The sequence below is a fragment of the Cucumis melo genome, chromosome 12 (assembly GCF_025177605.1).
Source record: "Cucumis melo cultivar AY chromosome 12, USDA_Cmelo_AY_1.0, whole genome shotgun sequence".
NCBI lineage: Eukaryota > Viridiplantae > Streptophyta > Magnoliopsida > Cucurbitales > Cucurbitaceae > Cucumis > Cucumis melo.
This window is the reverse complement of record NC_066868.1, coordinates 19689985-19701601: the sequence shown is the minus strand read 5'-3', so window position 1 is coordinate 19701601 and position 11617 is coordinate 19689985. Positions and strand designations below refer to the sequence as shown.

The following is an 11617-nucleotide window of genomic DNA, read 5'->3' as shown; positions in this document are numbered from 1 at the left end:
AATAAGTTTTAAGAACAGCATTGTTTTAATAAAATACCCGTCGGAAAACAACGTAATAACAATATAGTTTAAAAAAATAGTTTAAATAACAAAACTGCAAAAAAGAAAAAAAAATTTTACAAATATAAAAAAAGTATCGCAAATGACCACGATATTATGACATAGACATACATAGTAGTTTATCTTTGTATATGGTTGTCCATCGTAGTTAGAGAGTGATATATTTTAGTTTATTTTAACATATTTAAAAATAATTATAGTCAAAATAAATATTTGAAATAAAAACATGTTATAACTTGTACGTGGAATGGACGTAGCTACCTAAAATCCTTGAAAATTAGGATTTGGATGCAACTCACACCTAATATTCAACTTTGTAGATAAGATTTTAATTTTTTTTTTTTTTTTTTTACAAATTAAAAAATAGTAACATTCTCCATCAAAACAAAGAATCTTTTCTTCTTTTATGGCAAAATGTCCTCTCGACCAAATTGTAATTGAAAACAACTAATGGGTTTTTAGTCAAAGAAAAATAAATTAGTCGTCGAATGGTTTTTTCTTTTTTAAATAGAAAAATCAATTACAAACCGTGTATTAAATTATAGTATGACTTTCAACTAATAATCATCTTATAATTTTTCTTTCTTTCAAATATTAAATTCAGCGTCTTACAATAACTCTTTCATTTCTTGTTTTTTATTTTTTAAAATTAAACATATATCTTCTATTTTAAAGGGAAATAGTTAAATTATTAGTCAAATTTAAAATTAAAAAAAATTAAACGTTATTATTTTAAGTTTTCAAATTTTGGTTTGGATTCTTAAAATAACAAAGAAAGAAATTTGGAGATGGAAAGCGATGTTTTTAGGCTTAATTTTCATAATCAAACACAAAAAATAAATAATTATCAAACAAAAAAAAGTTAGAATTTAATTTTTAGGGTTTGATAAAACCATCATAAATAATTCTTACCATAGAGAATATGTATGAAATTTTTTATCAAACCATAGATACTACGGATGAAGTTTTATCAAATCATAAACTTAATTAATTTTAATTTTTATAATTCTTTTACAAAAATTGATAAGCATTAACACCAAATACGAAAACTAAATGTTTCGTAAAAAAAATATGAGAGATTAAAAGCCTAAATCCTAAAACAAGATATTAAAATGAAAAAAATAAATAAAAAGAGACTCAAATCTTATAATTAAAATTATCTATGAAATATGAAAACTAAACTTTTGAAAAATATTGGATGTAAAAAATTTAGGAATGTTGTCGAAGATAGCAAAATGAAAAAAAAAAAAATCTATCTATTGATTCTAATGATTTTTTTTTTTAGTTATTTTTCTAAAAAAACCTAAAACACTCGAGATTAAAAGATTAAAAGTAATTTTATTTTAAGGGTTTTTTTTTTAAATATAAGAAATCGATAAATAATGTATAGAATAATTTTAGAAAAGGAAAAAACTCACGAACCACAACGTAAAATACGAAAAATGTTCTAGTCAACACGCAATTAATAGACAACATGCACATGAGTAATATTCTTCTATATGATTGTGTATTAGAGTCTAAACGTTGGTTTTGATCATGATATACGATTGTGCAATTTATTTTAAACGATAAGGAAAATGACTTCAAATTTAAATAATCGAATAATAAACTCTACACAATGGCGATAAACTTCGAACATAAATAATAGTATAATATAATAAAAACGATCGTCAAATCCATATACACAATCATTTATGTTAGAATAAACAATCGTGTAGTGAAATAATCTATTTTAATCAATCGTGTTGACCATGTAAACAATATTGTTGGTTATGGTAAGCAATCATGTAGTCCAATGTAAATAATCGTGGAAAAAATTAAATCTAACGATCGTATAATATAATATACACGATTGTTTACATTTTGGTACATAATCGCTTAGAAACTATCAAATTTAAAGGATCAATTCTTATAATCTAAATGCCAAATGAAAAAAAATTAAAAAAAATAAATCACACAAAAAAAAAAAAAAAGAAGAAAAATGAAAGAAGCATACAAGTCTGTCCCTAAATATTAAAAACCAACGTAAGTATATATAAAATTTATAGAAAAATAATGGGGTTTGATGGCTTTTTCTTATTTTGTTGTACAACCCTGTCTTATTACATTGTAAATTAACGTCAATTTTAGTTAAAAAATAACATTGAATGAGAATTAAAAAAAACAAGTCCCTTATCCATAACGAAATTATATATGTATTATATATATATATAAAAAACCCAAAGAAACATCAAAAAGACAAAAGACCGAACGAAGGAGATTGGCAACGAGAACAAACCCCCATCAAATACAAAACCAACTTTCCTTTCATCCTACGCCATCAAATTACCCACTAATAACTCAAGATTCTTCCTTTCTCCTTCTCCTTCTTCTTCTGATTCATCTCACTCTCTCTGAAAATCTCAATCAATGGATCCACTTGTTTCCTAGAGTGAGAGAGAGTGTGAGTGTGTTTGTGAGTCAGGAGAGAGAATTTTTGGGTACTAGTTTTTGGTGCTCATTCTTCCACTTTGTCAGATTAGGGTTTTCTTTCTTTCTTTCTTTCTTTCTTTTTTTAATATCAATTTTCTACAGACAAATCTTTCAGTCCCCAGAATTCCCTTCACATGAGGTGAAATTTTCCATGGTATGGAACCTTCATTTCTTGTTTTCTTTGCATACTTTATTTTCTTCCTGTTTCTTTATTCTCCAACCCCCAATCCTCAGTTTTGTTTAGTCTTTTTGTTCGTGTTAATATACGTGGTTTCCTGGATTAGTTAGTTGCTTAGTGGGTCGATCTTGATTTGAACAGAAAATACAAGGACTGTTTGTTTTTATTTAAATTCTCTGCAATTCGGAAATGTTCCTCTTTTTATTATTCCATGTCCTCGATGTGGAGATTTTACGAATCTTAATCCTTTTGAGTTGATTCTGCAATGGGTATTCTGTTGCTTTTTTGATCTAGAATATAGATTTAAAAAGAATTTTTGAGTGATGTAGATCGTTTTGTTTTCCTGATTTTAGGAGCGATTGCTGCTTCAATTTGCAGATTAAGGGAAGATTGCTTTTCTTATGGTGAACATTTGTAAAGTTGGACTCTCGATTACCGGTGGATATGGGAGCTTCTTCACGTGATTCTTTTAAGTGATTGTGAAGTGTGAAAGACAGTCTTAAATTCATTTGCCGGTGGGTATATTCTCTTTTTTACTGCCACTTTAATTCTAAACCATTTGGGGTTCGTGGGTAGTTTGAGAAATTGGGAGAATGGAGCATCGTCAGATTTTTGGTCGTGGTTCTTCTCATGGTCCAGCTGAGGAAGATGATGTTGAAGAGTTTCGAAGTTGTTGTGAAGATCACGAAGTGTGGAAAGAGACTGAAGATGCAGTAGAAGAAGAGTCTGAGGAGGATCTTGATGAGTTTTCGGTGAAAATGTTCTTTAAGGGCGTTTCAATAGCTGAGATTGGGGACCCTGCTTCTGGTCTTTCTGGTATTGGAGTATTCATGGAAAAATCAGGGAAAATCCCTTTTGTTCAGGTCCAGAAAAAACTTGATTTTTATGTTGACGAGTTAGTTGCTGATTATTTAGCTCTAATGGATGGTCTGGTGGAGGCCATGCAGAATGATGTCCGCTGTATTCGAGCTTTCACCGACTCTGATCTGTTATATAAACAGGTTATTACTTTCCAAACATGCCTAAGTTTTGCTTATTATGATAGATGCTAGTTATCAATTCTTTTCTTCATGCTCCCACTGGAAGTTTGTTGTTATTTTTCCAACCGCATTTTTGGGGTATGTATTGTTTTTTAAAAAGAACAATTGAGAATTTTCACTTACTAATCTAGTGATGTAATTTTCTGGAAATTCCAGTCTTTTTAACATTTGACTAGTTCTATATTATTTTCTTTATGAGAATCAAATTTTATTGATGACACGAAATTAGTCAAGAGGGTAGAGGGGTTAGGATTGATTATTACCATTTCTTCTGCAGAAGCCAGAGAAGAATAGGGTTAGTTTCATCTTTCAGGGCAAGTCATTTTGGGTGTTAGTGACTTTATGACTTGTGGAAGTCAAGGAGAGTGGAGAGATGCATGAACTCTTATAGTTTTTTGGCCATTAGCTTACGAGTTTCTTATATGCTCAGATAATTTGAATGTTTGACAGATAACAAATGAAGAGGAGCCTGAAATTCCACTTCTTGTAGCTCTGAAAGAAAGGATTCTGGAACATGCTAGCAATTTTGAATCCTTTTCCCTGATTCTTTCTTCAAGTGCTGATCTTGAGCAGCCATTTCATCTTGCAAAAGTGGCTATTGGGGTTCTTTCTTGTCCGCAAAAAGGAGATAAATCAGTTGAAAATTGTTCTATTTGTTGTGACAATAAACCATCTGCTATGATGGTTGCATTGAAGTGTTGTCACAAGTTCTGCTCGCAATGTCTGAAGACTTATGTTGATGGAAAAGTAGATGCATCTCAAGTTCCTATCAGATGCCCTCAGTTGAGATGCAAATATTACATCACAAGCAATGAGTTTAAATCGTTTCTTCCCCTGACTTTATACGAATTGTTAGAGAATACCTTAGCAGAAGCAAATATTCATGCGGATAGAATTTACTGCCCTTTTCCAAATTGCTCTGTCTTGTTAGACCCCAGCGAATGTTTGTCAGCTAGGGCAAGTTCATCAAGTCAATCAGATAATAGCTGCATTGAGTGTCCAGTTTGTCAGAGATTTATCTGTGTTGAATGTCAAGTTCCTTGGCATTCATCAGTGAGCTGCGAAGAATTTCAGAACATCCCATTAGAGGAGAGAGACACTGCAGATATCACCTTACATCGTCTTGCACAAAACAAAAGGTGGAGGCGTTGTCAGGAGTGTCATAGGATGATTGAATTAACTCAGGGTTGCTTTCATATGACATGCTGGTAAGGCTACTTCCTCCACTTTATTTATGCTAACCATTTTGTTTGTACACATTGTGGGAAAATCGGTGGTCCAGCATCAATATAAATATATATCAGAAACTTAGTGGGATGTTAGATTTCTAAAGGATTGGGTTGTAGGACTTGTTGAGAAACTAAAACTTAGATGCACTTTATAAGCTTGTGGATAATCAAAAGGCATACGTACCAAAAAAAATGTTCCATCCTCTTTCTTATATCTTTGGTTTCTTCTAACCATCCTGGGTTGACATAGTTGTAAAAGAGGAGACATAGTCTCAATAACTAACTAAGAGGTCATGGATTCAATACATGGTGACCACCTATCTAGGAATTAATTTCTTACAAGTTTCTTTGATATCCAAATGTTGTAGGGTTAGACGAGTTGCCTGTAAGGTTAGTCTAGGCATGCATATGCTGACTTGGACACTCATGAATATAAATTTTTTTTTTTGGTTTCTGCTAAACTAGATTTTTATTGTTTTACAATTTTCTAGCTGCAATCATTTACTGATTGAGTCCATCTCTCTCAGGAACTGCTGTTTATCACAAACTTTACCAGTTTACATGAATCCATGTTTCTAAATTTCATCTATTGAGGATTTGATTCTCTAGTCCACACTATTCAAATGCAAACATAAATTCAGACTTTTCACATCAATGCTACCAAACCCAAGTTATTGAAATTGTGAGGCAAATGTTTCCATAGGGTTTTACCATTATGTGAAATACAATGAATATTTTGGTGCATATGTTATATCAGCCGTATTGTTCAATGTGACGAACATGATTGATATCATAACTTCATAAGTATGTTTATCATATTTGAAGAAATAGAATGTGGGTAAGCAAATAATAGTAACCATGTTAAATGTCATTTGCCACTGTATATTGGTAGTCTGAACTGGTCATACAATGATCACAGCCTTTCTATGGATTTCTCTGGAGGTGGAACACCTCCTCCAGTCAACTTAAACTAATGTTGGTGTGATGATAATAGCAAAAGAGTGATCAATGAAATATAAGATCAAATTTACAGGTCTCTGCTTATCTTGTAATGTTTTCATCTCCTTGGGTGCTAAATATGATGAAAAGGGTATATTATTATTATTATTTGATTGCTTTTGCTTTTGCTATGTTTACGACTTCCTCGCCATTTTCTTTAGTCTCGCCTTGAGACTCTTAGGCAAGAGTCTAGTCTATCAAGCACGCTACTATTTACATCAGTGAACATACGTGCTTGCTGTATTCTTGTTTTCACTCCCGCAATGCAACTATATGTTGGTCACTATAATATTAACTTTGCAGATATAAGAATTGTTTGGTGTGTGATACTTTATTGAGACTTTGCTGATAAAAGAATTGGTCTTCGCTAGCTTATTGGTAAATAATATTTGTTATGCAATTGTTTCAAGAAATAACTTGGATGCATCTCCTGCTTCTTCTGAACCAAATCTGCCCATAAAACTCTCATCTCTTTCTACCAAGCTAGAGTTGTCATCCTAATTTAATTGCAGACATTTCTCCAGTAAAAGTTGAATTCCCAAATGGCCTTTATTCCAAACCCATTGGTTTAAATTCTTTCTTCGTTTAGTGACTACTATTTCTGTGTGGGTGTTTGGGAAATTGAGATCTTCGAACATGTACGAACTGTCTCAGATTAATACGTCTCTATGACCAGGCAAATGGGATCCAAATATTTGCACTCAAAAGTTTTATGAAAATGATCCACAAGTTGGCAATACCCGGTTTTGTCGTAAGCTAGTTTGTGCAAGGGCTTAAAGTATATTACTTGGATTGGATGCTTATACTGCTTTGCTTGATGTGCTTACAGGTGTGGGCATGAATTCTGCTATTCTTGTGGTGTTGAGTATCAAGATGGGCAACAGACCTGCCAATGTGCCTTTTGGGACGAAGACAATTCCGAGAACCTGGTCACCCACTCCGTCCAAGAATCTGAGCAGTGGGCATGGGAGACTTTTAATTCCCTCCCCATGATAATGGATGCATACTCAGAGCAAGAGAGGTCACAATTGGCACTAATTCAACGATTCCTCGCTGGGGGATTTAGTCTGAGCGACCACCAACCATATCAGTCTCCACCACGATGTACAGACTCTTATGTCGACACTATGAAGGACATACACCAGCTTCCTTGGCTCGAGAGGTTTGTTTCTGTTATAAGCGATAGCTACTACGAAGATTATGTACAATGATATCGATTCTTAGGTGTCTTACTGAAGTTGACAAAATAAAAGGGAGGTAAGAAGAGTTTCTTACTCTAGCTTTCCTCCCTCATTTACACCGCACAGCTTGGCGTTTCTGTCCGTAGTTAAGCTCTCTTTATCTACTGAATCATGCTGGAATTTATGATGTGACCCTCCCTCAAAGGTCCTCCTTGCATTAGATTAGAATGGAGGAATCTTATGCAAGAATGTCAGCTTTCTTTCTATCCTCTTTCAAAGAATTGTTTGAAGAAAAAAAAAAAGGAAAAGAAAAGAAAAAAAAAAAGAAAAGAAAAAAAGAAGAAAAAAGAGAAAGGAAAAGACCGAAAGGAATAGACAAGAATTTAATGATGTCAATCAATGAAAATGAAATTTGTCTGCATTGTGTTGTATGGTGTGCATCCTTTTCTTTGTGAATGATAGTTCTGTTCTGTCATGCAACTTTCTCATTGCAGAGGTGGCCTTCTCTCTTTTAATTAATTATTAGTCATTTTTACATGGTCCCTCCCAATTTCATTGCTAAGATCATGAGGTCATTTTTAGGAAAGCATTTGATACATAAATGGACATATGTATTGAGCCATGCATTTAGCTGTCTCTAGCAGTTATGGGAGGGTGAATGCTTGTTCTTCAGATAAGGTGGGTCTGAAAATAATAAATTTAAGAATAATTCTAGTTGAGTTTGTTTAATTGTAAATTGTTAGTATCCCATTTAAGTTTAATGATGCCCTTTTTGATTATATGAATATTAAGTTTAGGAACGCTACTCTAATTGGGATTTCCTTGCCTTCTTTTTCTACGTTTCAGATGTGTTTTCAAAATTAAAGTTAAGTTTTTGACTAATAAAAGGTAATTTTAAATTGACGTGTAAGCTGTTAGGTATCTAATGATAACTATATTGAAATATTAATGAAGGATTTTTATTATATCAATAAGCTATCTTTATCTCGAAGTCTAGCAATGGACAATCTTCATCAAATATATGTTCCTTCTGAAGTGCACAACTCCTCTTATTTATAATCCACGTAGAAATAAACTTTGACCTAATAAGAGATCAGATAATGCCTTATTTTCCCTTCTCTCCTAACCAAAAAATGGATAAGATTCTCTTGTGATTTTGAATTACTATGTTTGATTCCACGAATGATTTTAAAATTACTAAATTTTATTTTATATTAGAAATTTATTTAACTGATTAATTATAATATATATATATATATATATATATATATTTATTTATTTATTAGTCTATTTTAAAATTACTAATTCAAATTGGCCACCAAGGTCGACGGATAATAGTTGTTGGAGATGGAGTAGAAGGTTGCCAACGGTGGTTGTTGAAAAATGATGATCGGAGCTCGCGGCAATGTTCGTTGAATGTTGATTGGCAATGGTCATCGAAAAACTATTGTCGACGGTTAGGCGACAATGATTACGAGGAAAATGGTCTCATACAGTTGGACATTGGCAATCACTAAAAAACAATCATAAAAAATGGTGATTGGAGGTGGTTGCTTGCAATTATGAGAAAATGATGGTCCTGAGGTTGATTGATATTGATTCGTTGGGTGCACAAAATTAACTCCCATAGATTCAGTTATCTCCTAGGATTGGTCAGGAACCCAAGTTGCCAAAGCTACAATAGAGGGCCGATTTCTTGTAGACAATGTTGGAATATGGTTATTGTTTGTGTTTCTTCATGAATGTATGCATCATGAGTGGATGTATCACTTCATGAAAATTAATAACTATTTGCGAATTATTTGTGTTTATTCATGAATGGATGTATAATGAGTGGATGCAACACTCATGAAAATTAATAGCTAATAGCTATATTATAGAAAAAGACATGACTTTTCAAATAGCAACAATAAGTCTATACATAAGGTCATTTTTTGTTTGGTTGAAGAAGAAATCATTACCTTAATCATTTGTCTTCTTCAAAAAGAATTATCTCTGTTATCCACAATCTTGACGTTCGGTAAATTCACAAAATTTCGTTTGTTGATTTTTTAGATGGGGAACTTACTCTTAGAAGAAATGTAATCTGTTCTATCCTAGGAAACAATTACTCTCAAAACTCATATTTATGCACTATAGGGTGAGTAAATTTGTATTAAGAAGACAATATAAATTCGTTAAGCTCAGATCCCTAATACATATATGATTTTCTATTTGTTGTGATTATAATTTTGATAACAAATAATTGGATAATGGCTTTAGTCAAAGAAACCATTTAGGATTTTAGTGCATTCACCTCTTGGAGCTCCTAAAGCCTCGAAATTGTGGAAGTTGATCGTTCTACAAGCCCATTGTGAGTGGTGGAAGCCATCTCCTCGAGCAATGCATGAGCTGCTTCTGCAGTTTTAGAGAACAAGGAACCACCTGCTACGGTATCTAAAATGAATTTCGTTTTACAGGTAGATCCATTGCAGAATATCTGGACTTGGAGCCTATCAGGATACCCACGTCGAAGATATTTTCGAAGCAGCTGGTTTGAACAATCTTTTATCTTCCTTCTGCCTAAACATCTTGATTTCCACTCTCAACCGACTCGTTTTTTTTGGCGAAAAGAAATTATTGAGAATGCTTGAGCCAGCTCGTCCCAAGTGACTATGCTTCCTGTCGGGATAGACTTTAATCAATCCTTTGCCTTGTCCTGCAAAGAAAAAAATGAAATGGTCTTAGATGAATAGCATCGGTTGAAACCTCATTTTACCGTACCACAAATTTCCAAGAAATCTCCAAGGCTTTTATGTGGGTCGTCCTTATTCGGTGTTTGTTTCTTTAAATGCACCCTCTTATGCCATTTGACTTAAACCAGGCTTAAGCTTGAAGTTGTTTGCATTTATTAGAGTTTTCACAATTTCAGGTTATGATACAAAGACAACCGGCTAAAAATAATTGTCCTTGCATTCACTTGTTCTCCCACAGTTGCAAATTCAACTATATGACTCCTCTTCATTTTTCTCTAAGTTCGTTCAATTTCTGGATCAATAGATACAATGCCAGATTTACGTTCTCGCCGCATACACCAAAAATGTCATAACAAAATCAAGATAAAGAAAAACACAACCCTAATTAATACAAGCTCCTTTTTCACAATATTAAATAAGTATCTATTGACAATCTCTAGAAACGGCGTTAAAAACTTAATATCCACGCAAGCGTATGTATCTAAGTAACCATTCACACTATGGTATCCTCCTCAGAGATCGGTATAAAGAAACAATGCAAAACTATCTGTTCAGAAATTGCCTATCTTATTTGGGGAAATCAAGACCAATTGTTGCTTAAACTAAAAAAATTACTAAAACAGTTAAATCTATTCAATGGAGAAACGAATCAAGGTTGTCGTTCTATCACGAAATTCTTGACTGGTATTGCCCACTGAATCAATTTACAGGTTGAATGGATCTAGAAGTCTAATATCAAGATCACCCTTGTCATGCATAACCTATCACTACAAGAAATAAGATATACGATAGATGACGAAAAAGGTTATAATAGACTTTTTATAGCCTTTATTATAGTATTTTTCGAAAGTCCTAACATTTAATGTTATTAAAAATCTGAGGCTTTTTATAGTGTTTTTCTGAAGCTATAATGAGTGCTGTTGTAGAATATGAAGATATGACTTATATACGTTCCTATTAAAACATTTGATAACATTTTTCTTTAGAGCTATAATAAGTTTATATAGTTTAAATAATGTGTCATCTCTAACATATAATAATTATAATAATCTTTTGATAGTATTTCATTTTTGGCTATATAAATCTTTCTATATCTTTAACTTTAGGACTGTGAAAGAGGTAACTTTTTTCTCAAAAATAATTTTTGAATTAATTAGCTTTTGATAATTTTTAGTTCAATTACTTGACTTTAGTTAAATCTACGCACATAAATACTTCATAGCACAATAAATACTAATAACTTTCATTCCTAATCTATTAAAATTACAAAATAAAGTATTCAATAATTTACTTAAATAAAGTTTCGGTCTAAATGATACAAAGGTAAATAAACTATTTAACCCTCAAAATACAAACAAAATTCACCACAAGTGTTCAAGATTATATTATAGGTATGAGCTACTATCATCGTTGGTTCTTTTTTCCTCTAGTAAGACACTATTTCACCTACATAAATTTATAAAACATATATCAATGTGTGATTACGTAGACACCGATAATAGTAGATATTAATCAAACAAATATAGAAGATCTTTAACAAATGTAGACAAAAAATATTAGAAAATGGTCATTTTATCATATGATCATGCAACTGTACTTCTTCCCAAAGCTTCTTCAATATATGTCATTTCTAATCTTGTTGAGACGAAAAAGATAGTTTTGGACGAGTCACACCAAACCTACATTCTCTTACATAACCATGGTTAGGACCAAGAACTTTACT

At 32.3% G+C, this 11617-nt stretch overlaps 1 protein-coding gene across 2 annotated transcripts; it reads left to right on the top strand.

Annotated features, from left to right (window-relative positions):
- Nucleotides 1-2297: 2297 nt before the first annotated feature.
- On the top strand, nt 2298-7580 carry LOC103498311 (E3 ubiquitin-protein ligase RSL1). Of its 2 annotated transcripts, none has more exons than XM_008460879.3 (4): nt 2298-2686; nt 3064-3711; nt 4201-4958; nt 6808-7580. In XM_008460879.3, exons 2-4 carry the CDS (start codon nt 3304-3306, stop codon nt 7187-7189), a joined length of 1548 nt encoding a protein of 515 aa, XP_008459101.1. In that variant the 5' UTR covers nt 2298-2686; nt 3064-3303; the 3' UTR covers nt 7190-7580. The 2 variants fall into 2 exon arrangements, with proteins under 2 accessions (XP_008459101.1, XP_008459102.1); XM_008460880.3 differs by having other exon boundaries at nt 2301-2686; nt 3089-3711.
- Nucleotides 7581-11617: the final 4037 nt, after the last annotated feature.

Coding starts and splice junctions, on each gene's coding strand:
- LOC103498311 (XM_008460879.3), top strand. CDS start 3,304: ATGGAGCATCGTCAGATTTTTGGTCGTGGTTCTTCTCATGGTCCAGCT. Junction 3,712..4,200: donor CTGATCTGTTATATAAACAG/GTTATTACTTTC, acceptor AATGTTTGACAG/ATAACAAATGAAGAGGAGCC. Junction 4,959..6,807: donor TGCTTTCATATGACATGCTG/GTAAGGCTACTT, acceptor ATGTGCTTACAG/GTGTGGGCATGAATTCTGCT.